Source organism: Hippopotamus amphibius, chromosome 7 (genome assembly GCF_030028045.1).
Source record: "Hippopotamus amphibius kiboko isolate mHipAmp2 chromosome 7, mHipAmp2.hap2, whole genome shotgun sequence".
Lineage (NCBI taxonomy): Eukaryota > Metazoa > Chordata > Mammalia > Artiodactyla > Hippopotamidae > Hippopotamus > Hippopotamus amphibius.
The window spans coordinates 4,669,495-4,694,906 of NC_080192.1; the positions used below are offsets into that span (position 1 = coordinate 4,669,495).

At 52.7% G+C, this 25,412-nt stretch overlaps 1 protein-coding gene and 1 non-coding gene across 3 annotated transcripts in view; one reads left to right on the forward strand and one right to left on the reverse strand.

The window, feature by feature from the left end:
* The window catches only part of PHF21B (PHD finger protein 21B), a 102,672-nt gene that overhangs the window by 58,621 nt on the left and 18,639 nt on the right, over positions 1 to 25,412 (forward strand). For both annotated transcript variants that reach the window (XM_057741959.1, XM_057741960.1), the window contains exons 3-5: positions 17,124 to 17,216; positions 19,068 to 19,418; positions 22,372 to 22,512. In XM_057741959.1, the coding sequence (XP_057597942.1) occupies positions 17,124 to 17,216; positions 19,068 to 19,418; positions 22,372 to 22,512 (585 nt within the window). The remainder of the gene's footprint in view (positions 1 to 17,123; positions 17,217 to 19,067; positions 19,419 to 22,371; positions 22,513 to 25,412) is intronic.
* On the reverse strand, positions 4,775 to 4,883 carry LOC130857913 (small nucleolar RNA SNORA67). Its single transcript, XR_009054908.1, has one exon. It is a non-coding gene; the product is annotated as a small nucleolar RNA SNORA67 (small nucleolar RNA).

Genomic DNA, 25,412 nt, shown 5'->3' on the forward strand with positions numbered 1-25,412 from the left:
TCCCCGTGACCCTCGGGGAACAGCCGAGCTCCAGGTGTGGCCTCCAAGACCCCTGCTCACGTGGGGGCACATGTGCGGTGGTTGGTTCACTCCGACGGCTGTGAGGCTGTGCATCCTGAGAATATTCCCGGTGGTCCGTCTCCTGCAGGTGGTCCGTCTGCTGTTCCCAGCCTCGCCTGTCGGAGGTGCTGTCGTGAGACTGCTCCTGTGTGCTCCCTGAGCACCTGGGCACAGGTGGCCCCTGGGTGTGCCCAGAAGGGACCTGCAGGCCTGGGCGTGCTGGTCTTCACTTCATCAGGAGACCCCACTGCCCTCTGTGGGGCCAGTGCTGTCCCGCTTGAGTCCTTCCCTCCCTCTCCCTTGTCACCAGGACACCTGGTCCCTGATGTGCCTTTGTGAACAGAGGACCCACTGAATGACTCACACCAGCGGCTCCGTGTCAGGTGCCTCCTGCAGCCCCTCTGGTCCTGGGAACAGGGAGAGTGGTTCCCTTTATATATTTATTTTATCTATCTATCTATCTATCTATCTATCTATCTATCTATCATCTATGTATGTTTATTTGGTCGATCTGCATCTTAGTTGCGGCACACGGGACCTTCCTTGCAGCATGTGGGCTCTTTAGTTGCGCCATGTAGGATCTAGTTCCCTGACCAGGGATGGAATCTGGGCCCCCTGCATTGGGGAGCTTGGAGTCCTCACCACTGGACCACCAGGGAAGTCCCAGGAAAGGGTTCTTTATCCTCTTGCTTTGGAGGTTAGGACTGGGGTGCTTGGCGTGACCCAGGCCAGCAGGGGAGTGAAATTCAAGTGCAGGTTGGTTGGCCCCCACCAGTAACCTGTGTTCCATGTATGTGCTGGGTCCCGGCTCTGGACACGGACGTGGGCTGGGAGGAGACACGGGGCAGCCGAGGCAGACCTGCCTTTCCCTGGGTTTTCACAGGAACCACCAAAGGGTCCTGATGGTCCCGTGTGGACGAGCTCGGGGCCAGGGAGGCGGGGGAGCAGGCGTGGGGCGCGGAGCTGGGGTAGCAGAGCGCACCGGCAGCACAGGGAACACCCCAGTCATCCCCAGCAGTGGTGAAGGCGGCAGTCGGATTTCACCTGTGAATAGTAAACTGGTTTCGCACGACAGTAAAAGCGGTGCTTCTGTCGTATTAACATTTACTGTCACTTACTGGTGTTGGAGCTTCCTGTTATCTTTGCCCTACGTCACAGCGATTCCATAAAGATGCAGGGAAAACTGCAGCGCGAGAGGCTGCAGAGCTGCGTGGTGGGCTCGGGGCAGGAAGGAGGCCACCTTCTCCTGGGGCGCCCTGCGTGCTTCCTGGAGGCCCGGGGCTGCTGCTGGCGGAAACCGGGAGCCTCATGAGGGCAGAAAGCAGGGCCCCCACTCTGGTCAGCTCAGCACACCCTTTCCCGGCCGGGGGAGAGGCTGGAGAAGCAGAGGCTCCCTTCCCTGCCGCCCTTGAAGCCCCGGAGACATGCCGGTGAGCATCCTGGGCCCCAGCTGCCCTGACCTGACCCCAGGGCCCCCTACGGGAACCAACCTCCCAGACAAGGTTAATCAAGGTCATGGGGATACACAGGTCACCTCCTCCTCCTGCTGCTGGGAGCCAGGCTTCCAGGCAACTCCTGCTCTGCGTCCACAGTGCTGGCAGGAGCCCAGCCTCCCAGGTCAGGTGAAGAGATGGACAGACGTGTGCTTTAGAAACGTGCGTCTCTGTGTGGTTTAGCCTCGTTCCTCGGGGGCCACGGCTCCCGTGATGAAGCCTGAGTCCCTTAGGGGTCAGCCCATGACCCGACCTCGGCTCTCCCTGCCAGCCCGGAAACCGTCCATGGCTGTTAATCACACCACAGGCACCCGGCTCCCAGGCCAAACTCCCTGGGTCTCCTCCCGCCGAACTCTGAGTCCCGAATCCTCTTCTCTGGCTCAGAGTCTCAGCCCAGGACGCACCTTGCTCCACACAGATGTCTGTGGGCATCTGAGCAGGGAGCGATGCCGGGGGGGGCCGGGGGCTCATCTGGGATGAAACCAGGGGACAGATCTGCAGGGGTGTTTGGAGACTGAGGTGTCTGGGTTCCCATGTGGCGGCCAAGGGCTCGGGCTCTGGCGAGAGCTGGGCCCTGCCGTAGGCTGGCCACGTTGCACCAGCCCCCTTTCTCAGCATCCCTCTGTGGGGAGGGAGGGGTGGCAGAGTGTCCCGGGAAATAGGAGGGGAATCGGCAGCACCTGGACCGCTTCCTTTAGCAAAACTCAGCTTGTGCTGCTTCTTTCCCGGTGGGTGATGAAGAGACACAGCAGCCCAGCCGAGCACCCGCCCGAGGCAGGCTTGGGGTGAAACCCTGCTGTTGAGACACAGCAATGAGCTGCTCCCGTGCAGACGATGCAGACCTTTCCCAGGAACTGCTTCCGGAAGTTGGGGCAGTGGGGCGGTGGCTGAAGGTGACCAGCTGGGCGGCTGCTTTCTCTGCCCTTGAGTTGAGGGCGTCCCTGGAAGGAACCAGGAACCGTATCCTGGGGTGGGCCCTGGGGGAACAGAGGACCTCCTCTTACTCCTCGTCAAAGGGCACAGGCTCTGGGTCAGCAGTGGAGCCTCAGGACGCCCTGCTCCAGCCCCAGGGCCTCAGTGGACAAAGACAGCCCTCTTAGAGCCTTGTCCACATTGTTCAATGCGGTCTCGACAAGAAACACATCGTGTGGATGTCATTTCTTTAGGACGGCTTCCCTGTCTGTTTTTCTGGAGTTTTATCTGCATGTCTGTGTTGACATAGGCACTGGTCTTCATACAGATGAGAAACCCAACCCTCCTGACTGTCCCACGGCAGTGGCCTGGGTGGGCAGGCCACCGGGAGTGTCCTGTGCAACCTTCTTCACCCGCCCCCAGCACTGCCCCCCAGCCCAGCATCTCCTTGAATGGATGAACTCTTTTTTTTTTTTTTTTATAAATTTATTTATTGGCTGCGTTGGGTCTTTGTTGCTGTGCGCTGGCTTTCTCTAGTTGTGGCGAGCAGGAGCTACTCTTTGTTTCGGTGCACGGGCTTCTCACTGCGGTGGCTTCTCTTGTTGCAGAGCACGGGCTCTAGGTGTGAGGGCTTCAGTAGTTGTGGTGCATGGGCTTAGTTGCTCTGCGGCATGTGGGGTCTTCCCAGACCAGGGATTGAACCCATGTCCCCTGCTTTTGCAGGCGGGTTCTTAACCACTGCGCCACCAGGGAAGTCCCTGGATGAACTCTTGACATCTGAGTCATCCATGGCTTGGCCAGTCATCCTAGCCTCCCGACGGCCTTTCTTCCTATGTCTGCCAGTGTTTGGAGCTCCGAGGAGGTTCGGGGCAAAGAGCCGTCGTGGCTTCCTGTGTGTCACGCGTGTCCTGCACCACAGCGTGACCTGTTTGGGGCAGGGCAGGGAAGGGTCTGGGCTTTCTCCAGACGCATGTCCCTCCTCTTCATGCGGCCGCCTGTTCTTAGCCAGCAAAGCCGAGAAGAGACCTGAGTTTTCAGCCAAGAGTCGTGTGGCCTGAGGAAGACACTCTCAGCCTCTGGGCCTGAGTCCTTCCACCTGTAAACCGAGGGGAAGACTGCGTAGGGCCCACCAGACACTCACTTCATGTCCTTCCGTGTCTCTGAAGGGAAAGCAGAGCTCCCTTTGCAAGTCCACTGAGTGCTGATTGAGAAGTTTCTCTCCTCTGGGTTCTGAGATTTTAAAATAGAAAACTGCTCCCTGGACCCTGATCCTGCAGCCTCTGAGCAATGATCTGTGGCCCTTTTTGCCCTGTGATTGGGTTGTGGTATGTGGACGGGAGTTCAGAGGGCAGGGTATGTCTCTCTGGTGACCGTCGGGGAGGACAGTCCCTGCTGTTGGAGCTCACGAAGTCGAGGCGCTCCGCCCTCTCCGGGTGGGGACAGGAGCGTGGGGCCCCCGGGATCATGAGGGCCAAGTGTCCCCTGGAAGGCCGTTCAAGACCACGTGGGCATGCACACGGCCATCACCCCTGCCCCCACCGCATTCCCAGGGTCAGTTGCTATGGCAACCCCTCCCTGGTGGCATCACATGAGAAAGCCCCTCTGTGAGGCTGGTCCTGCCAATGCTGAGTGGAAGTAAGTTTTTAAAAAAGCTTCTGATGTCCCGGGTGCAACCGGAAGCAGGGTTGGGTCTCCTCTGGGGGCACATGTCTAAGGGTTGTTGGTCTGGGTTTGGTGGGTCAGGCTGGGGAGAAGGCATGTGGAAGCCCTCAGGGACCGTAGTGCCCCCATCCCACCAGCTTCCCAAACTCACACTCCAGGGAAACCCTCTGTGACACCAGCATTTTTTTTTTTTTTTTTGACTCAAAAAGTGACATTTATTTGAAGAAAAAAGAAAAAAAAGAGACAAGATGTCCATCCCTTGGCTCCCTTCCCTCCCCCGTCCTGCTGCCCCTCAGCCCTGCCCCAAGGATTGAGCCCTGACTGGGGCAGGGAGCAGAACAGCCCCGCTCAGATGAGGTCAGCACCACTGAGGGGCATCTCCTCAGTGCAGGTGCTGTAGAAGGTCTCGCTGCCCCCCAAGAGTCCCCTTGTCTTCTTCTGTCCCCGTGTTACTAGCCACACCCTCACGGCCAGAACGCCCACCATGGCCGAGTCTGTGGATGTAGTTTTCCCTGTTGGTGGGGAGGTCGCAGGTGATGACTAAGGAGACCTGCTGTGCATCAGTGCCTGTGGCCTACGTCCAGAGAGAAGGCAGCTTCAGGGTGTGAGTGAGGATGGCGCGAGTCTGTCCAGAGAGACTGAAGCACGCAGGTAGGCAGCCAGAGGAAGGCAGGGGACACCTGGTTTCATCCCACGTTGCCGCTTTCCTGGAGCGGGGCACGAGTAGGCCCCTTGGAAGAGGGAATCCCCTTGGACGCGTTCAATTGAAAATGTGTGAATGGTGCCGGTTTGGGGACGGGAGCTCACTGCAGGCTTCGGGAGGGGCTGCACGCGGTCTGTGTTTGGTCCAGCACTAAGCGTGGTCCGCCTGTGTTTTCCCACCCACTGCGACAGTTCACGCTGATGGCGTCCTGGGAGGCAGGTGTGAGGCTGCCTTTGGTTGACAGCTGTGGAAACGGAGGGACAGAGATGCTTGGAAACCGCCCAGAAGCACGTAGCTGGTCAGGGTTGGAGGTTGGATTTAGGATCTGGAGGAGACGCACAGTCTGTCCAGAGACGGGCCTGGTTAGAGCTGGGGTCAGCCCTGAATTGTGAGTCCCGCGAGTGGAGAAAGTTCTGGAAAAGGGCGTCCAGGTGAAGCATCGCCCTGTGTCTCTGCCCACCCCTGGCTGTCAGGCTTGGGGGACTCTCCCTCCTCTCAGCCCCGCCCCAGGCACACCCCCGTCCCCTAAGTGACTTGGGGGAGGGGCCGTGAGGCCAAGTAGAGGGTGGGGCAGGGCTCACTGGGACCCCCACCCCACTCCTGCCCTCCTCCCCTCCTGCAGCCAGGAGAGAAGACTGAGTTCACGGACCCCCTGTGTGTCCCGGGGCCGTGGCACGTGGGAGACACAGGTGGCCACACCTGTGAGCTGGTCGCATGGCTCTGGTCATTGCGTGCCCTACGATTCTGGTGCTTCTTGCACCAACCGGCTGCGACTACTAGTTTCGCTGCTGTCAGCGTGCAAGGCCCTGGGACTCAGAGCGTAGCAGACCCATCTGCAAAGCCCGGGAGGAGGCCTGCCCACGGATGGTGCCCGAGGGGCAGCAGACGAGGGCTGGGGGTGCCGCGTGGCCTTGTCCTTCTAGTCCTGGAGACGGGCCGGTCCCCTAGGCTGGCTCTCTGTCTGCATCAGGAACACGTTTACGTAGACAGGACAGGGCCACTTCCACCCCACCCGGAGCCCGTTCACACCCACGCCGAGGGTCCCGTTGAGGGGGGGCTCTGTGAGGTCTGGGGTCAGGACCTGGAACCAAGCCCAGGGGGTTAGGGGAGAGGCGTGCCCCATGGGGCGGTGGGTGGCAGGCCTGCCTCGTGGAGTGGGGGCTCTGGGAGGTCGTGTGTGCAGGTTTGAGGAATCCTGCCCCCCTGCCCCTCCGTGGCTCCCTGAGCATCTGCTGTCAGGGCCCCGGAGTTGGACCCTGGGGGCCCCAGGCCCTCCTTGTCTGACAACGTCCGTCAGACACTTCACCAAGCTCCTGCTTGGCCGGGACCTGGGCCGGACTCCAGGACCCGGAGGGGCCTCAGCCTGGCCCTTCCCTCTGGGGGCCACCAGCCAGCAGGGCGGCAGAGATGAGAAAGGCCAGTTCTGATCCATCGGGTCGGGGTCGGGCACGAGAGCAGCGGTTGTGAGGCTGGGCACTGCCCATCCTGCTCACCACCCCAGTCCCTTTCCCGGGCCATACAGATGGCCTGGGGCTCGGTGAAAGCCCTGGGTGAAGGCTGGCCCCGGGGTCTGTCCCCTGACCAGCTGTGGAAGTCAGCACAGCAGGACATCTGGGACGTGAGGCCCTGGTGTCCTTTTCTACTTCCTCACACTTCCCCAGCTTTGTGTTCTTCACTCTGGTTATTGGGGGGAGACGAGCATGGACACCCCATGTTAGAGACGGGGAGATAGGAGGTAGAGAGCAGAGGGGGCTTCCCCACGTTGGCCCGACCAGAGAGCGGCCACTCCCGCACTGGCACCTGGACGGGCTGTCCCTGCCGGGGTGCACCTCCCTCCCAGGCACCCGCTCAGCACCCCAGTTCCGGGCACAGCCAGGTCTGACCCGCTCCCGCCACGCAGCGCCCACAGAGCCAGACGTGCACCAGGCTCTGTGCTGCCCCCGGTGCCCTCTCCCTTCAGCCCCTCCCGCCCCTGCCGCGGGACCTCTTCCTGTCGGGGATGAGGAGACTGGGCAGAGAGCGAGGGGGCCCCACGTGGCCGGTGTCAGAGCCAGAACCGGAGCCCAGCCCCAAGCCCAGTCCGTCCCCACCCCGTGGACAGTCAGACACCTGTCTCAGGGCGCCTCCCACCTGCCTCGGCCATGGCCAAGCTTGTCCGAGGTTTCCCAGGCTGCCCCAGGGACTCCGCTGGTGCAGGAGAGATTCAAAGTTATCTTTGACTTTAATGGCCCTCTTTGTCCCCGTTAAAACGCTTAGAGCTGTAACCGTGGTCATAAGGAGCTCATTTATCTTGACAAAAGTGCGGCTATAAACTATCCGGTGCTTGTGAAATAGCTTCTGAGATGATTGTTTCTGCTGGTATCGATAAATTCCGACGCGGAGCAGAAAGGTCAGCCCCTGCCAGATAAAATGTCTCTTCGGCTTGTTAATTAAAGGTTTATAAGGACGTGGAGGAACATGCTCTGGGGTAAGTTTTGGACTGAAGGGAAGCAGATAGATGGCGAGTGGAGGATGGATGGGAGATGAAGGGGGCTTCCATGTTCCTGCAGGACCCCGTGGTTCCCAGAAGCGGCGTGGTCGAGGGACCCGCTCAGCAGCCTGTTTGTAGCAAACTCCTCCGCAAAGCCTGGGACGTCAGGCTTTGACCCAGGGAGCCGCCAGCGCTCCTCCCGCTGCCCTGGCACAGAGGGCACCCTGCAAAGTGCCCCTTAAAGGGCTGCTGGGCACCGCGAGTCCCAGGCAGTGGCATACATGCCAGCCGTCGGGTTGGAGTCGGGCAGTGTTTGGGTGGATGGAATCAGCAAGGGAACGATCTTTGTTCTGTAAACATCCCGCAGGCGGGTTGTGTTTCTTGGCAGCTGAGTATTTGAGAACGAGGTCAAAGTAAAGCTACCCCCTCTTCCCCCACCAACCCCAACCTCCGGGGCTCTGCTCCTCCAGCAGCCTCCGCCCATCCCTCCCTCTGGGGGTCCCCTCCCTTCCCCTCCCTGATTGTGAATTTCTAAGGCACGTGGACAGAAGTTGCCAGTGTCCCAAGTCAAGAGAGAGGACTGAGCGCCAACCTGCCGTGGAGGTTTAGAACCACAGACAGTGGCGTCTGCAAGACACACGGACACAGAGCAAAAGAGGTACTTAGAGAAGAATCCGTATGGAAACACACAGGACACGTGCGCCTAAGTGGATGCCGGAGAATGGAGTAGCTGGTGCAGTAACACACCCAGGAATGGAGACACAGCAACTCTCACTCCTTTCCACGCAGAGACACACGGATTGGAAAAGCACACAGATGGCACACCCCCCTTGTCTGGAGGGCTTGACTGGGGATCTTAGCCAGAAGGGAGCCCTCAGGGAAAGCCGCTTCCTGCCAGTTCTCTGGTTCCTGTAGGTGTTGGGCATGGATTTGTCCTCGTGGTCCTAGGGCCCTGGGATCTGCTGGCCTCCCGTCACCCCTGCACCCTGGGGACCACACAACTCCGCTCACTGATGGAGTGAAGCGCCCGTGTAGGCCTTCCATCGCAGAACCTGCTGGAGGGACAGGCCAGCTTCTTCTCGGCCCTCAGTCCCCAGGTTTGCAGAATCACCTGGGAGTCTGTGAATCAAATGGTGCTCCATGCCTGCCTCTCACCTGCGCAGGTCTGGGCCGGGGAGCAGGAGTTGATGGCAGGCAGACTCCACAGGTGATGCCAACGCAACAGCGGGTCCAGGGGCGGGAGAGGGCACAGCCTTCTCCGAGCATCCCTTTGCAGAAGGCGGACAGAGTGTTTAAAACCTGGGTGTTGGGCAGGGCTCACCAGGCCGTGCTGGAGAGGGGTGGATAATGGCACTGTGGATTGAGATGCTTCCTTTTTAAGTGACGCATCTGTTTGGATGTTCTCTGCATTGCATATAAAGATCTGTTCCGACAAATGTCCATGGTGAGTTTCCTGTTAAATGTGGATAATTTGGCTCCATGCAGAGGCAGGCAGCTGGCCGGAAGGACATCCTGCCCACTTAGGGCAGATGGAAAATTCCAGAGGAGGGAGGAACCATCCCATCAAAATCAGGAGAAGCGGCTCTATGGGTCATGGGGCCTGAGCCCTCTGCTGTGTCATTTGGAAAAGGATGCCACTCATTCTAGGGGCAGAGAGATATAAGGGGGGAAATAGGGAGGGACTTTATTTTTAGCAGCTTTGTTGGAATAATATGTATGATAAACTACTATATTTAAAGTGAGCAAGATGTGTGGCGCAGGTATACACCTGTGAAGGCATCGCCAGAATCTAGGTAGTAAACACACCCTTGACCCTGAAAAGTTTCCCTGTGCCTTTGTAATCCCTTCCTCCCATCCCCCCATCTCCACACAACCTCTGATCCCTTCAGGTGAGTTTGCATTTCCTGGAATTTCATATACATGGCATCATACAAAAATATGTGCTCAGTTTTCTGTCTGGCTCCTTTCATTCACCAAAGTTACTTTGCGATCCACCCACGTAGTGTGTGTCAGTTGCTCCTTCCTTTGTCGTTGCTGAGTAATATTCTGCTGGGTGGATGTGCCACAGCTCACTCACCTGTGGACCTGTTGATGAACATTTGAGCTGTTTCCCGTTTGGACGCGCGCAAGCAGAGCTGCTCTGAACGTTCCCAAACAAGCCTGCGTGTGGACGTGAGGTTTCATTTCTCTTGGTAATGCCTGGGGTAGAATGTTTTAGCTGGGACTGCTGCAACAATATACCATCTATATTGGCTAACAAACACGTGAAAAGTTGGCAGAGAAATGCACGTCAAAGCCACAGTGAGGTATCACTTCACACCGGTCAGAATGGCCACCATCAAAAAATCTAGAAACAACAAATGCTGGAGAGGGTGAGGAGAAAAGGGAACCCTCCTGCACTGTAGGTGGGAATGTAAGTTGGTGCAGCCACTATGGAGAACAGTATGGAAGTTCCTTAAAAAACTAAAAATAGAGCTACCATACGACCCAGCAATCCCACTCCTGGGCATATACCCTGAGAAAACCATAATCCAAAAAGAAACATGTACCACAATGTTCATTGCAGCACTATTTACAATAGCCAGGACATGGAAGCAACCTAAATGCCCATCAACAGATGAATGGATAAAGAAGATGTGGCACATATATACAGTGGAATATTACTCAGCTGTAAAAAGGAATGAAATTGAGTTATTTGTAGTGAGGTGGATGGACCTAGAGTCTGTCATACAGAGCGAAGTAATCCAGAAAGAAAAACAAATACTGTATGCTAACTTGTATATATGGAATCTAAAGAAATGGTACTGATGAACTCAGTGACAGAGCAAGAATAAAGATGCAAATGTAGAGAACAGACTTGAGGACACGGGGTTGGGGGCGAAGGGGAAGCTGGGACGAAGTGAGAGAGTAGCACTGACATATATACACTACCAAATGTAAAATAGATAGCTAGTGGGAAGCTGCTGCATAACACAGGGAGATCAACTCGAGGATGGGTGATGACTTAGAGGGCTGGGATAGGGAGGGTGGGAGGGAGTTGTGGGAGGGAGGGGATATGGGGGATATATGTGTAAATACAGCAGATTCACTTTGTTGTATGGCAAAAACTGGCACAACAGTGTAAAGCAATTATATTCCAATAAAGAGCTTAAAAAAATACCATCTATTGAGGGGCTTAAACAATAGACAGTTATTTCTCACAGTTCTGGAAGCCTATTTGGATCAAGATCAAGGTGCTGGCTGATTTGGTTTGGGTGCAAACCCTCTCCCTGATTTACAGGTGGATGCTGTCTTTGTCTGTTCGGGCTACTATAACAAAATGCCACAGACTTGGTGGTTATTGTAAACAGAAGTGTATTACTCACAGTTCTAGAGGCTGAAAGTTGGAGATCAGGATGCCAGCATGGTCAGGTGAGGGCTCTCTTTCTGGCTGCAGACCTTTTGGTGTATTCTTGCCTGGGGGAAGGGGCTGGGAATCTCTGCAGCTTCTTTGATAGGCACGAATCCATTCATTTCATCATGATTCCACCCTGCTGGCTTAAAGCAACTCCCAAAGGCCCCACCTTCTAGCACCATCATATTGAGAGTTAGGATTCCGAGACTTCCCTGGTGGCACAGTGGTTAAGAATCCACCTGCCGCACAAAAAAATGTGCTCACCAGGACCCAGGGGGAAGGAGCAGTGACCCCATAGGAGACTGAACCAGACCTACCTGCTGGTGCTGGGGGGTTGCCTGCAGAGGTGGGGGGCAGCTGTGCTCACCGAGGAGACAGGGGCACTGGCAGCGGGGGTTCTGGGAAGTGCTCATTGGTGTGAGCCCTCCCAGAGGCTGCCATTAGCCCCACCAAAGAGCCTATAATCGCCAGTGCTAGGTAGCCTCAGGCCAAACAACCAACAAGGTGTGAACACAGCCCCACCCATTAGCAGACAAGCAGATTAAAGTTTTACTGAGCTTCACCCACCAAATTGGATTAAAGCTTTACTGAGCTCCACCCACCCAGCCCTACCCACCATCAGTCCCTCCCATCAGGAAGCACGCAGGAGCCTCCTAGATAGCTTCCTCCACAAGAGGGCAGACAGCAGAATCAAGCAGTATCAGCAGTATTTTGTCTTGTGGAACTAAAAACCACAGCCACAGAAAGATAGAGAAAATGAAAAAGCAGAGGACTTTGTACCTGATGAAGGGACAGGATAAAACACCAGAAAAACAAGTAAATGAAGAGGAGATAGGCATCCTTCCAGAAAAAGAATTCAGAATAATGATAGTGAAGATGATCCAGGACTTTGAAAAAAAGCTGGATGCAAAGATTGAAAAGTTTACCAAAGACCTAGAAGAATTAAAGAGCAAACAAACAGAGATATGCAACACAATAACTGAAATGAAAAATACACTAGAAGGAACCAACAGCAGATTAACTGAGGCAGAAGGGTGGATAAGTGAGCTGGAAGACAGAATGGTGATAATCACTGATGCGGAAAAGAATAAGGAAAAAAAGAATGAAAAGAACTGAAGACAGCCTAAGATACCTCTGGAACAATGTTAAACACACCAACATTCGCATTATAGGGGTCCCAGAAGAAGATGAGAGAGAGAAAGGACCCGAGAAAATATTGGAAGAGATTATAGTTGAAAACTTCCCTAACATGGGAAAGGAAATAGCTACCCAAGTCCAGGAAGCACAGAGAGTCCCAGGCAGGATAAACCCAAGGAGAAACACACCAAGGCATATAGTAGTCAAGCTGACAAAAATTAAAGACAGAGAAATGTTATTAAAAGCAACAAGGGAAAAATGACAAATAACATACAAGGGAACTCCCATAAGGGTAACAGCTGGTTTCTCAGCAGAAACTCTGCAAGCCAGAGGGAGTGGCATGATATATTTAAAGTGATGAAAGGGAAGAACCTACAACCAAGAATACTCTACCCAGCAAGGATCTCATTCAGATTCGATGGAGAAATCAAAAGCTTTACAGACAAGCAACAGCTAAGAGAATATAGCACCACCAAACCAGCCCTACAACAAATGCTAAAGGAACTTCTCTAAGCAGGATACATAAGAGAAGAAGAGGACCTACAGAAACAACAACAAAACAATTAAGAACATGGTAATAGGAACGTACATATCGATAATTACCTTGAATGTAAATGGACTAAATGCACCAACCAAAAGACACAGACTGGCTGAATGGATACAAAAACTAGACCCATATATATGCTGTCTACAAGAGACCCACTTCAGACCTAGGGACACATACAGACGGAAAGTGAGGGGATGGAAAAAGATATTCCATGCAAATGGAAATCAAAAGAAAGCTGGAGTAGCAATACTCATATCAGATAAAATAGACTTTAAAATAAAAAATGTTACAAGAGACAAGAAAGGACATAACATAAAAATCAAGGGATCCATCCAAGAAGAAGAGATAACAATTATAAATATATATGCACCCAGTACAGGAGCACCTCAATACATAAGGCAAATGCTAACAACTATGAAAGAGGAAATGCAAGGCAGAAATAGAGACACAGGTGTAGAGAACAAACATATGGACACCAAGTGGGGAAAGCGGGGAGGGTTGGGGGGGAATGAATTGGGAGATTGCAATACCAAATTGTACACTCTAAATATATGCTGTTTATTGTCTGTTAACTGTATCTCAATAAAAGTTCTTTAAAAAAAAAAAAAAAAAGAATCCGCCTGCCAATGCAGGGGACACGGGTTCGATCCCTGGTCTGGGAAGATCCCACATGCCATGGAGCAACTAAGCCTGTGTGCCACAACTACTGAGCCTGTGCTTTAGAGCCCGTGAGCCACAACTACTGAAGCCCATGCACCTAGAACCTGTGCTTCTCAACAAGAGAAACCTGCACACTGCAATGAAGAGTAGCCCCTGCTTGCTGCAACTAGAGAAAGCCCACGTGCAGCAACAAAGACCCAACGTGACCAAAAATAAATAAATTAATTAATACTACTAAATAAAAGAATAAAGAAAAATTTAAAAAAGAGAGGGAAAGTTAGGATTCCAACAAGTGAAATTTACAGAGGACACAAACATTGAAACCCAGGCAGACTCCTTGCTATGTCCTCCGGTGGCAGAGGAAGAGGGGACGCAAGCCCTCTCGTGTCTCTCCCAATGAGGGCACTAATCCCATGAGGAGGGCTCCACCCTCATGACCTGCTCACCGCAAAGGCTCCATCTCCAAACGCATCACACTGGGAATTAGCATTTCAACATACAAATTTTGGGGGGACACCAACATTCGGTGCATAGAAGTAAACATATGTTTACCTTTTTAGGAAACTGCCAAACTGTTCCAGTGCAATTACCCCAGTTTATGTTCCCAAGAGTAGTAGATGTGCTGCTCCACGTCCTCACCAGTTCTGGACTTGGGCAACTTGCTTTTACTGTAGCTGTCTGCATGGGTGCATAGTGGTGTCTTACTTGTGGTTTAATTTGCATTTCTCTAACTGATGAGGTTTAGTATCTTTTCATTTGCTTATTTGCCATCAGCACATCTTCTTTAGTGATGTGTTCTGTTCAAATCAGTTTTTTAAATATTTATTTTATTTATTTTTAAATTTTTTTATTTTTGGCTGCATAAGGTCTTAGTTGTGGCACTCAGGATCTTTGCTGCAGCACGCAGGATCTTTCATTGCAGCTTGTGGGCTTCTCTCTAGTTGTGATGTGCAGGCTCAGTAGTTGCAGCACTTGGGCTTAGTTGCCCTGAGGCATGTGGGATCTTAGTTCCCTGACCAGGGGTCGAACATGTGTCCCCTGCATTGGAAAGCAGATTCTTTACCCCTGGACCACCGGGGAAGTCCCTCAAATCAGTTTTTAATTGGATTGTTTGTTTTCCAATTACTGAGTTTTGACAGCTCTTTTATATATTCTGGATACAGGTCTTTTATTAGACAAGTGATTTGCACATGTTCCCCCCCCCCCACCCCCGCAGGTTGTGGCTTGTTTTTTCATTCTCTTAACACTGTCTTTCCAACTTCAGGAGTTTTTTTTTGTTTTTTTTTTTTTTGAAGTCCAGTTTATTAATTTGTTCTTATGTGGATAACACTTTTGGTGTTGTGTCCAAAGACACTGTGCCTAACCCAGTCCGAAAGCTTTTCTCTTCTGTTTTCTCCTAGAAGTTTTACAGTTTCAGACTTTACATTTAGGTCTCTGATTCATTTGGATTTTTAAAAAATATGTGAGACATGTGGATTGAAATTACATTTTGTTTGTTTTTAACATGAGTTGTTCCAACACCGTTAGTGAAACGATTGTCCTTTCTCCACTATGTTAATGGACTTGGCAGCCTTTGCTGAAAATCAGTTGACCATATGTGTTTGAGTCTGTACCACATTGGTTCCATTGGTCTATAACTTAACGTCTGTACCACACTGTCTCGATTACTATAGCTTTATAATAGGTCTTGAAGTTGGGAAATAGAAGTCCTTCACTTTGTTTGATGTTGTTTTTGTTTGTTTCAAGTTGTTTTGGCTGTTCTGTGTCCTTTGCATTTCCACATGCATTTAAAAAGGATCTTGTCAATTTCTACCTTTTTGGGGGTAAATTTTGTTGGAGAGTGTATTGAAGCTATAGGTCCCTTTGGGGAGAATTGACATCTTAATAATACTGGCGTCTGATCCATGGTTATGGTATGTCTCTCTTTTTTATGTAGGTCTTTTTAAAATTTCTCTCAGCAGTGTTTGAAAGTTCTCACTGTACAGCTCTTATACAGCTATTGTCATATTTACCCCTAAATTTATTCTTTATTTCTTGATACTGTTGCAAATGGCAGATAAACATTTTTTATATTTCTGTTTGTGCTAGCATATAGAAATACAGTTGCTTTCTGTATGTTGAACTTGTATCCTACCTCAGTAAATTCATTCATTTATTAGTTCTAACAGCCTTTTCTCTGCAAGTTCCGTAGGATTTTCTACATAGATGCTACTGCCATCTGCAGAGACAGTTTTATTTCTTCTTCCTAATCTGAAGGCCTTTTATTTCTTTCTCTTGCCTTATTGCACTGGCTAAGACTTCTAGTCCAGTGGTGATGGGGAGTGGTAAGAGAGAGCATCCCTGCCTCATTCCTGATCTCAGCAGAAAAATATTCATCAGTAAGTGTGATGGTGGCTGTTCATTTTTTATAGATTAAGATTAAGGAAGTTACTTTCTAGTCCTAGTTTGCTGAAATGTTTTATCATGAATGGATGTTGGATTTTGTTCAATGCTTTCTCTGCACATATTGAGATAACCATATCATTTTTTTTTCTGACTGATTTTTGCATGGTGATGCAGCCTTACATTCCTGGGATAAGTTCAACTTGTTCAGAATGTATTATCCCTTTATTATTGTTGGGATTGATTTGCTAACACTTTGTTAAGAATTTTGGCATCTAAGTTCAAGAGATAACCTCTCTGGGTCACTGGTCAGCATTGGTTTGGCTGGCCCCGAGTGAGGGTTGCCTCTCCCCTGTGGGCAGGCTCATGGGGTACAAGAGTGGCTGTGTGGAATCGCCCCTTCATCAGCTGTAGGTAGTGGTGATTCTCAGAAAAGGGACCTTAGGCAAGCGGGCACCCCAAAACACATCCTCTGCATTTGTGTGGGCCTGGAGTCATTGGGAGGGCGTTATCTCCAATCTCCCCACCCTAAACATCCATCCTGCTGCTGGTGTGACCATCTCATCAAGCGCTGGAGAGAGCCCTGACTCAGAGGCTGAGATGTGAGGGTGTGTTGGCGTAAGCCCTGGTCACGGCTCCTCCTGAGCTAGCACAGTGCGGACATGTATCAAGGGCCCAAAATAGTCCCACCTTTTAAAATTCCTACCCATCGATTCCTGTTTTCAGACTCTGTCCTACAGAAATACTTTGTGATGTGGAAATGGCTTTATCCGCAGAGATATATCTTGCACTATTGTTTATTAACCAGAAAAGGATGGGAATGAAACCCAAATTTCTAGGAGGATGGGATTGGCTGAGGAAATACCATGACGTCTGCTGAATGAAAGACTCTATAACCGGGGACTTCCTAGGTGGCGCAGTGGTTAAGAATCACCTGCCAATGCAGGGGACACGGGTTCGATCCCTGCTCCAGGAAGATCCCACATGCCTCGGAGCAACTAAACCCATGCGCCACAACGACTGAGCCTGCGCTCTGGAGCCCATGAGCCCCAACTATTGAGCCCATGTGCTGAAACTACTGAAGCCCTCGCACCTAGAGCCCATGCCCCGCAACAAGAGAAGCCACCAAAATGAGCAGCTCGTGCACCACAGTGAAGAGTAGCCCCTGCTCGCTGCAACTAGGAAAAGCCCGTGTACAACAACAAAGACCCAACACAGTCAATAAATAAATAAATTTATTTATTTATTTATTTATTTAAAAAAAAGACTATAACCATTAAAGGAGTGATTTATGAAGATTATAGCCACATTGGGAAACCTTACGTGTGTCTTTAAGTACAAGTTACAGGTTACAGAATTCTATGTACAGCTTTAGAGAAAACGTACTTAAAAGGAAGCTACCATGAGACAAAGGGTGATAGTTTTCCGGGGTTTACATTCTTTTTTTTGCTCTAGTTTCCAAAATTTCTTGCATGATACATATTACTTTTATGATTTAAAAACTCATCATTAAGAGAGAGGAGAGCAGAGTTCTCTGTCTCCAAGGTACCCTTGTGCGGCCAGGCTGGGGAGAGCTGCCAGGTGCCAGCTGGGTGGGGTTGCGTGTGTCCCAGTGCCGTGTCACGTGTGTCACTTGTGTCCCAGCACCGTGTCGCATCCCAGCACCCTGTCCTGTCTCAGTGCCACCCTCCTGTGTCTTCCAGGCTTTGGGAACCATCACTGCAGTGCCTGTCACGGGTCCTCAGGTCAGCTCCTTGCAGAGGTTGGCCGGGCAAGGAGCGGCAGTGCTACCTCAGGTAAGCAGCCTGCGGGTAGGCCCTGGGGCGTCTGTCTGTCTGTCTGTCACCCCTCAGCACGGAGGTTTTAGGTGAGCACTGAGTTGGGTGAGACTGCGTGGGAGTCCCTTTCCTCTCCCGCCTCCTCTGCCAGTCCTTCAGAGGAGACGTTTGGACCAGACCCCGTTTTTCACACAGTGAGGAATTAGAAGTCAATTTAGTGGAATAAACTAGGCTGGACAAGAGTAGAACAGAAGTGTGAAGACATCACAAGCATCATCTCGTGAACAGTTTGTTTCTGGATTGGATCACGATGTCATGAAGATTGTTTAGTTTGGGCCACAGTCAAAAAGTGTGAGAAAGTCTGGACAAGAGGATGCATTTCGGGAGATGGGGGAGACACCAGGCCAGGTGCCCGGGTTCCAGTCCGGGGCCTCCCACTGGGCTCCCCACTTTGGACAAGTCATCTGGCTTCTTAAGCCTCCTGGGCTGTGTCTCCTTGTCTGCCGAGGGGGTGGTGAGGACTGAATCAGGGGCCACGCAGCCTTTGTAGCCAGGCCTGATCTGGAGCAGAAGCCTGCTGGGTACCACCCAGTACTCAGCTTTGTGGGGCACCAGCTGCTGGCCGGGCGGGGGGGAGGTGCTGCCAGCTGCACAGGTGACGACAGCTCCTGCCTGTCCTGGGGCTGCAGGCCTGGGCAGATGCCCCCAGCTCGAGGGCCGTGAGGGGCGGCTGCTCTGGGCCCTCTTGTCTTCGTGGCAGCCTCGCCGAATGCCTACCTGTGCTGAATTCGACAGGATCCTGTCCCCAAGAGGCTCAGAATCCAGGAGGGGGACAGACAAGGAATCAGACACTTTGAACCCAGAGTGATTGGCCTGAATCAGAAGGATTCATGGGGGCTATGGGAGCCTTGAGGAGGCCCATGGCCTGCCTGGGGGTCAGGGAGGGCTTCCTGGAGGAAGTGGTGCTGGAAGCAGTCTCAGAGCGTGAGAAGTCTTGGTAGTCCAAGGCGGAGGCAGGCCTTAGGGGATGAGCAGCCCAGGATCGTGGAGCACGAAGACACGGGGGTGAGAAATGGAGGCAGGCGAAAGTGGGGAGACCGGGACCGCAAGCCTCGTGGCACTGGAAGGGGAGATGGGAGCAGTCATAGAGGTGGAGACGTCAGCGGGGGCCTTCTGGGGGCCTCGGATATTGAGTCACGGAGTTGAGCTTTGCCTGTCAGTGACTTGATGGCCATGGGAGACCCGGAAGGTTTTTGAGCAAGGGCGGGTCAGGACTGGGGCTCCAAAGAAAGGCTTCTGCTCAAGGTCAGTGCTGTTTTCCTGTGAGTCCTCACTCCCGTGTACACCCCTCAACTGTGAAAGTCCACGGACCACCCCTCCCTCCGCCCCAGTGTGTGCACGTGTACGTGCACACACACACACGCACACCCCCCTATACAAACACGCACACACACCGCTACACACACCCACACAAACGCACACACACGCACACACACCTACACACACACGCACACCCCCCATACAAACACGCACACACCCCTATACAGACACGTGCACATCCCTACACACGTGCACACACCCCTACACACACACACACCTACACACAGGTGCACACCCGCGCATGTGCACACCCGCAACCAGAGCCCCCTGGCCAGTCAGTGCGTGCCCAGGACCCGGGCAGCCGTGGCGGGTCCACGGTCTCTCCGCTGCCCTCCCCTCCCCTCTAACGTGGGCGTCTCTGAGCCGGGTCGTGTCCATGCTTGGGTCTCTTCCCGTGTCCTGGTTCTGCTTAGGGCTGCCCTTCTGCCATGCCTGTCATCACCCCTTCTGTGTGTCTATCTGACCGTGCCTCTGTCCTTCCCTCCCCAGGTTAGGCCAAAGACTCTGATTCCAGACAGCCTCCCCGTCACCCCGGGCCGGGACCGGCCACCCAAGCAGCCCCCCACATTCCAGAAGGCCACCGTGGTCAGTATCAAGAACCCCAGCCCAGCCCTCCCCACCGCCAACAACACCGTGAGCCATGTGTCAGTGCCCGGCAGCCAGCCCCGTGCCCTCACCGAGCCCGCCGCCGTCACCGCTCCTCTGAGCAGTGCCGGCGTGGCCTACGCCATCATCTCCACCGCCCCCAGCAATGCCGCCGCCATGGCCCCCAGCACCGCTGTGTCTGTGGTCAGCGACAGCGTCAAAGTCCAGCCCCTCCTCATCAGTGCCGACAACAAGGTGAGGGCACCCGCGGGCAGGCTCCCCGAGGGGCCAGGGGCAGGGGGCCCGGGCAGAATGAATGACCAGACGGCAGAACGATCAGGTGGCCAGAGGAATGGATGGAGTGTGAACAGAGGTCTGAGTGAATGGAGTGGAAAGGAACCGTAAGTGAACGAGTCAGTGCGTGAATGGAGGGGGAAGGTGTATGAATGAATGAATGAGTCAGTGATAGAATGAATGGTGTGTGAATCAGAGATGGAGGAATGACGAATTGGCGTGGAAATAAGGGGAGGGTGCAAGGGAGTGAATATGTGAGGGAAAGGCAGCGTGGCCGAGTGCATTAATACAGTGCGAAAAGCATGACGGGCCGATGGGTGAATTACTTCATGCGTTGGAATAGTGAATTAACTAAGAAAATGTGGGGCCACGTGGACAACTGGAAGAGGCCCTGCTGTTGGAGGGAGGACTTTCTGGACCCCGGGTGCCTGAACGGAAAATCTATGATTTCTTGCGAAAAGTTAAAACTAAAACTAAGATCCTCTTCCTGTTCCCCTCTGAGCTCCTTGGTGATTGTGTGAGGCTTTTGGGGCTGTGTAGAAGGTGCCGTTTCCTCTCTTTGGCCTCTTTTCCTCTGTTTCCAATTCAAGGTCCACCCCTCTCTTGCTGCCCCTCTCTTGCTTATGGCCAGTGTTCCGTACTTCCCAGCCTGGGCGTCCGCCACTTTCCTGCAGCCATATGTTATTGCACTCAGTGTATTTCCTTCGAGTGTATGCTTTTGAGCTCTCGCACTTATGGACAACATCCCCCAGAATTCTGCAAGCCTAAAGAGTTACCTCCAGCCAGGGTCGGATGGCAAGTTCCAGTGAGGAAATGTGCACCCCAGGATGCTACGGTCCACACGTTTGTTGGCTAAGTGTGCCTATTTCACTGCAACCTCACTAGCATTCAGTGTTGTCATTTTTAAACACTTTTTGCTCATTTAGTTGGTGCAAACAGATGCTGGTTGTTGAAGGTTGAATTCCTTTGGTTAATATTGAGCTTGAAGATTTCCCTCTGCTTTTCAAGAATCCTATCTCTTTCCATGTGACTCATCTGAGGATATTCTTTGCCCTTTTTCCTGCAGGGGATCTTACTGTTTTCTTTCCATGAGTATAAAAAGGGAGCATTTTTTTCCATCCAGAGAATACTGGGATTTCAAAATATGATACAAAAAAAAAACACAAAGTCCTTTCCCTTAAGCCAGCAGAAAAATGGAATGCATTTTCTCTTCATGCTTAAGAGCTTCAAATTCACAAGTCACTAAAAAAAAAAGTCTGCTACAAGTATCTGAGAAAATAATTCACAAGTCACTACTTGTTCTTAGGAGGGAAAAACAGTTCAAGCCACTCCTGGTTGAGGCCAGACCCAGGGCTGCTCCTGGTGAATTCTTTCACCTAGGTCCATGAAAAAGATAACGATTCTTTCACAATTCGTTGTCCAAAAAAAGTAAATAAGATAGTTGATTCACAGGTGAAGGAGATTCTGGCAGGAGATTCCGGCCCAGGGAGAGGCCAGGCAGCAGAAGTCAGTCTCAGACTTCTCGGCTTCAGACCCCTTCATCCAACCAGATACCTGAACCCCGTGAGGGCCGCTGGATTGGGGCTGCCCTGCATGGTGCTGAGCGGGGTCTAGGCTCCCCTCCCCCTTCCCCATCCCCCCAGGCTTGGCAGGGCCCCACCGAGTGAGCAAAATGGGACCTTCTTCCTCCCACCTGCCCGAACCCCCAGGCCAGGTCTGAGCACCTCAGACACAGTGGCCTGGGTGGGGGAGAGGAAGGCGCGCAGAGTAAGAGTGTGTGTGGGGGGCTGGGGGCCAGGCCAGGCCGTCAGGCAGACGCGGGAAGGGTCCTAGCCCCTCTGCTCCATGACATGATGACCTCAGGCAGGGAGCACGTCCGAGCCCTCTCAGCCTCAGTTTCCCTGCATTTGAACTGGGGAGGAAGAAATCAGCCCGACACATATACAATGGAATATTAGCCATTAAAAAGAATGAAATGATGCCATTTGCAGCAACTTGGATAGACCTAGAGATTGTCATACTGAGTGAAATGAGTCAGACAGAGAAAGGTGTATATTGTAGAATATCGCTTATATGTGGAATCTAAAAAGAATGATACAAATTAATTTATTTACAAAACAAAAACAGACTCACAGACTTAGAGAACAAACTTACGGTTATGGCGGGTGGGGGGGGTGGCGATAGTCAGGGAGTTGGGGGTTGACATGTACACACTGCTATATTTGAAACGGATGACCAGCAAGGACCTACTGTAGAGCACAGGGAACTCTGCTCAATATCCTGTAACAACCTAAATGGGAAAAGAATTTGAAAAAGAATAGATACATGTACTTATGTGTGAACCACTTTGCTGTACACCTGAAACTAACACAACATTGTTAATCAATCTACTGCAATATAAAATAAAAAGTTTAAAAACACACATTAGGATAAAAACATTAAAAACCAATAACCCATTTTTGTTCTTCATGGTGAGTCTACATATGTAATAAATAACATCCCTAATCCTTAAAAAAAAAAAAAGAAACCAACCAACCGACCTGCCTTGAGTCCTGGCTGCCTGAATCTTCCCAGCCTGCCTGGAGGTAGGTATTGTGAAGGTATTACTAATGAGGAAGCTGAGGCTCAGAGACGTGAAGTGACCTCCCCGAGGCCACACAGCTGGGAGACAGTAGCACAGGAGCGGACCCAGGCCTTCCGGTTCCTAAACCAGGCCTGTTTCTCGTGCAGACTCTCCTTAGGGTGCAGGCACCCGTGCAGTGGAGAGGTGGGCGCAAGCCTCTTCGTTCCTCTGTGATCCCGCGTTCGAGGCCCCTTCCCTGTCTGCGGTGGACACACCCGGCCCTGGGCTCTGTGGGCCGTGCTCGCCCCGGGCCCTCCAGCGCCCCCCTCACCCCTGCGCCCCATTTCCCAGGTCATAGTCATTCAGCCTCAAGTGCAGACGCAGCCCGAGAGCACTGCGGAGTCGCGGCCGCCCACGGAGGAGCCATCTCAGGGAGCTCAGGCCACCAAAAAGAAGAAGGAAGACCGGCCCCCGAGCCCGGAGAACCCCGAGGTGGGTGGCTGTCGTCCGGGCGGGGGGGCCCCTGTAGGACACAGCTGCGCGGGGGTGGGGACTGGCCTCCCTGGGCAGTGGGAGCTCCGCACGGGGCTGGCCCGGTGAGCCGAGGTCTCAGGCGTTGTGTGTCCCGGATCTGCTGGCTGAGCGGCAGTGTGGGGCAGTGGTTAGCACCGATGCTAGACCAGACTGGGTGGCTCTGCATCCCAGCGCGGGTGTGGTGGTGGGGGGCGGGGGGGTGCCAGTCGTGTCCGTTTCCTCATCTGTGAGGCGGGAAGGGTGAGTCTGCCTTCCCGGGAGCGTTGTTGGGAGGATTCCATAAGTCAGTGTCTGCCAAGGCCCCAAACAGTGCCTGGGCACAGAGGACTGTTACCCCCCGCTCCCAAGCCCCACTGTCCCCACCCGTCCCCTCCGTCCTCAGGACCCTCCGCTCTGTCCAGGGGACAGCGCTGCTCTTGGCAACACATGGCCCTAAAGCAGCCCCGCTCCTCCCTTCGCCCCACCATTCATTGACTGTCTAAAGGCAGCACAGCAGGACCCTGATGGCGCTAAAAGTCAGCCGTTTGTTGAACTTTTGGTCACAGCAAGTGGCGTCCTTGTGTTCCTGCTTGTATCCTCAGCCATCCTGGGCCCTCTGGGCCTTTCTCCATGTGACTTTCCCTGCATGGGCCCCATTTCTCTCCCTATCGACAGGTTTATTTTATAAGGTTCCCTTCAGAAACCATCTCCTCCAGGCAGCCTTCCCTGACTGCCCACCCCCAACAGGCAGAAGAGATTCCTCTGGGCTCCTCCAGCGCCTTCTGATTCTTTTTATCAAAGTGCTGCCATCCAGAGAAGTCATTCGTCCATTCATTTGTCAGTCGGCTGAGGCTGGGGACACTGGGATGGGGCTGATGTAGTTAGCCCCAGCTCTAGGGAAATTCACTCCTACTGGCAGACACAGGTACGGCCGCTAGGACTTGAACTTGGGTTAAAAACAATGTCAGGTATTGGGACTTCCCTGGCGGTCCAGTGGTTAAGATTTCGAGCTTCCACCGCAGGGGGCGTGGATTTGATCCCTGGTCAGGGAACTAAGATCCCACATGCTGGGCAGTGCGGCGGAGAAAAAGAAAAAAAATGTCAGGTGTTATCAGAAAATGACAGATTCTGAGCTGTGGGAGATCCGGGGAGAGGGAGAGAGCTCTGTGTCCATCTGGAAGGACCATGGAAGACCTTGCAGGGCAGCGGCACCATCACAGGGGCTGAGGGAGCAGGTAGTGTTTCAGTAGAAGAGCGAGAGGCAGGGGGAGGGCACTGCCTGGGAAGTCACGTGGAGGTGGGAAAGGACGCAGCACACTCAGGAAGGTCAGCTGGTCTGTTTGGACCGTGGTAGCATGTGTGCGTGAGAATTTCTAGACATGGGGTTAAAGACAGCCGTGGGAGCCTGATCCTGGAAGACCCAGGTGCAGGCTGCCAAGGTGGGACTTTATTCCTCAGGTGGTGGGGGGCCAGGGACTGTCTTTTTCCTTTTTTCTTTTTAAATGAGGTATTTGCATATAACCTACACACATCCTCCCATATACTTTATTTTATTTTATTTTATTTTATTTTATTTTATTTTATCTTTTAGCTGTGTTGTGTCTTCATTGCTGCACACAGGCTTTCTCTAGTTGTGGCAAGTTGGGGCTACTCTTTGCTGCAGTGCACAGGCTTCTCAGTGCAATGGCTTCTCTTGTTGTGGAGCATGGGCTCTAGGCACATGGGCTTCACTAGTTGTGGTGCGTAGGCTCAGTAGTTGTGGCACGTGGGCTCAGTAGTTGTGACTGGCAGTCTGTAGAGCACAGGCTTAGTAGTTGTGGCACACGGGCTTAGTTGCTCCACGGCACGTGGGATCTTCCCAGACCAGAGATGGAACCCATGTCCCCTGCATTGGCAGGCGGATTCTCAACCACTGCGCCACCAGGGAAGCCCCCATGGAGTATCTTTGAGCAGGAGACTGACTTGGTTACTGTCCTTGGACATGTGTGAAAAGCCTGCTGGGAATTTGTGGAGTCGACCACTCACTGATGCTGAGATGGAACCAGTCTCCTCTGTGGCTTCAGGCCCAATTTCGTCCCAAGAGAGACAATCCGTTCCATCTGGGGGCAATGCATGAGCACCTACTGTGTTGGGGGGGAGGCCTGGGGCCAGCTTGCAGCTCAGGCTCCCACGAGCACCCTTCTGTCCTCCCATGGGGTTTGCTGCACCCTTAACATTCGGGAAGGTTTTCTGGGTGGATTCTCTTTGTTCTTTCAAAGTGTATCTTTGTCAATTATTGTGCATTTATACAATTAGTATAATTACATCTAACTACATAATTAGCGTAAATACGTGTAATGACTTAAATAGAACTTGCAATTACAACACATCCTGGTGGAAAAATCCTTATTAAAGTTGCTTTCAGAAGAGGGCTGGGAGCAGACGTGCTGCACAGATGCAGGCTGCGAGGTGGCCTTTGAACCTGTGCGTGAAGGATCTAAGTCAAGAGCACTTGCGGCCAGAGCAGCAGCTGCCCCAGAAGCTTTGCCAGAGGAGCCAGGCACGGGCTTGGGGGTCCAGGGAGGGGCGTGGATTTGGGGTAAAGAGACACTGACTGGTGTTTGTAAGGGTCAGCTGTTCAGTGGCTTCAGGGCAGTGGCTGTCAAGGTCCCGGCGTCTGTATACCCCGCACACACAGCACCTTCTGAGCCCACGGCCGCCTGTGAGATGAGTGTGATATGACAGCGCCCACCCAAGGCATCGAAGGGACTTGGGGCAGGAAGCCCACCTCTCTGCCGAGCGAGCCTTCATAGCCAGCTGTGCTTCCTCCTTTCTCTCCCACATCCTCCCAGCAGCTCCTCGAAGTAGGTGGGGCAGGAATTACAATGTCCGTTGTACAG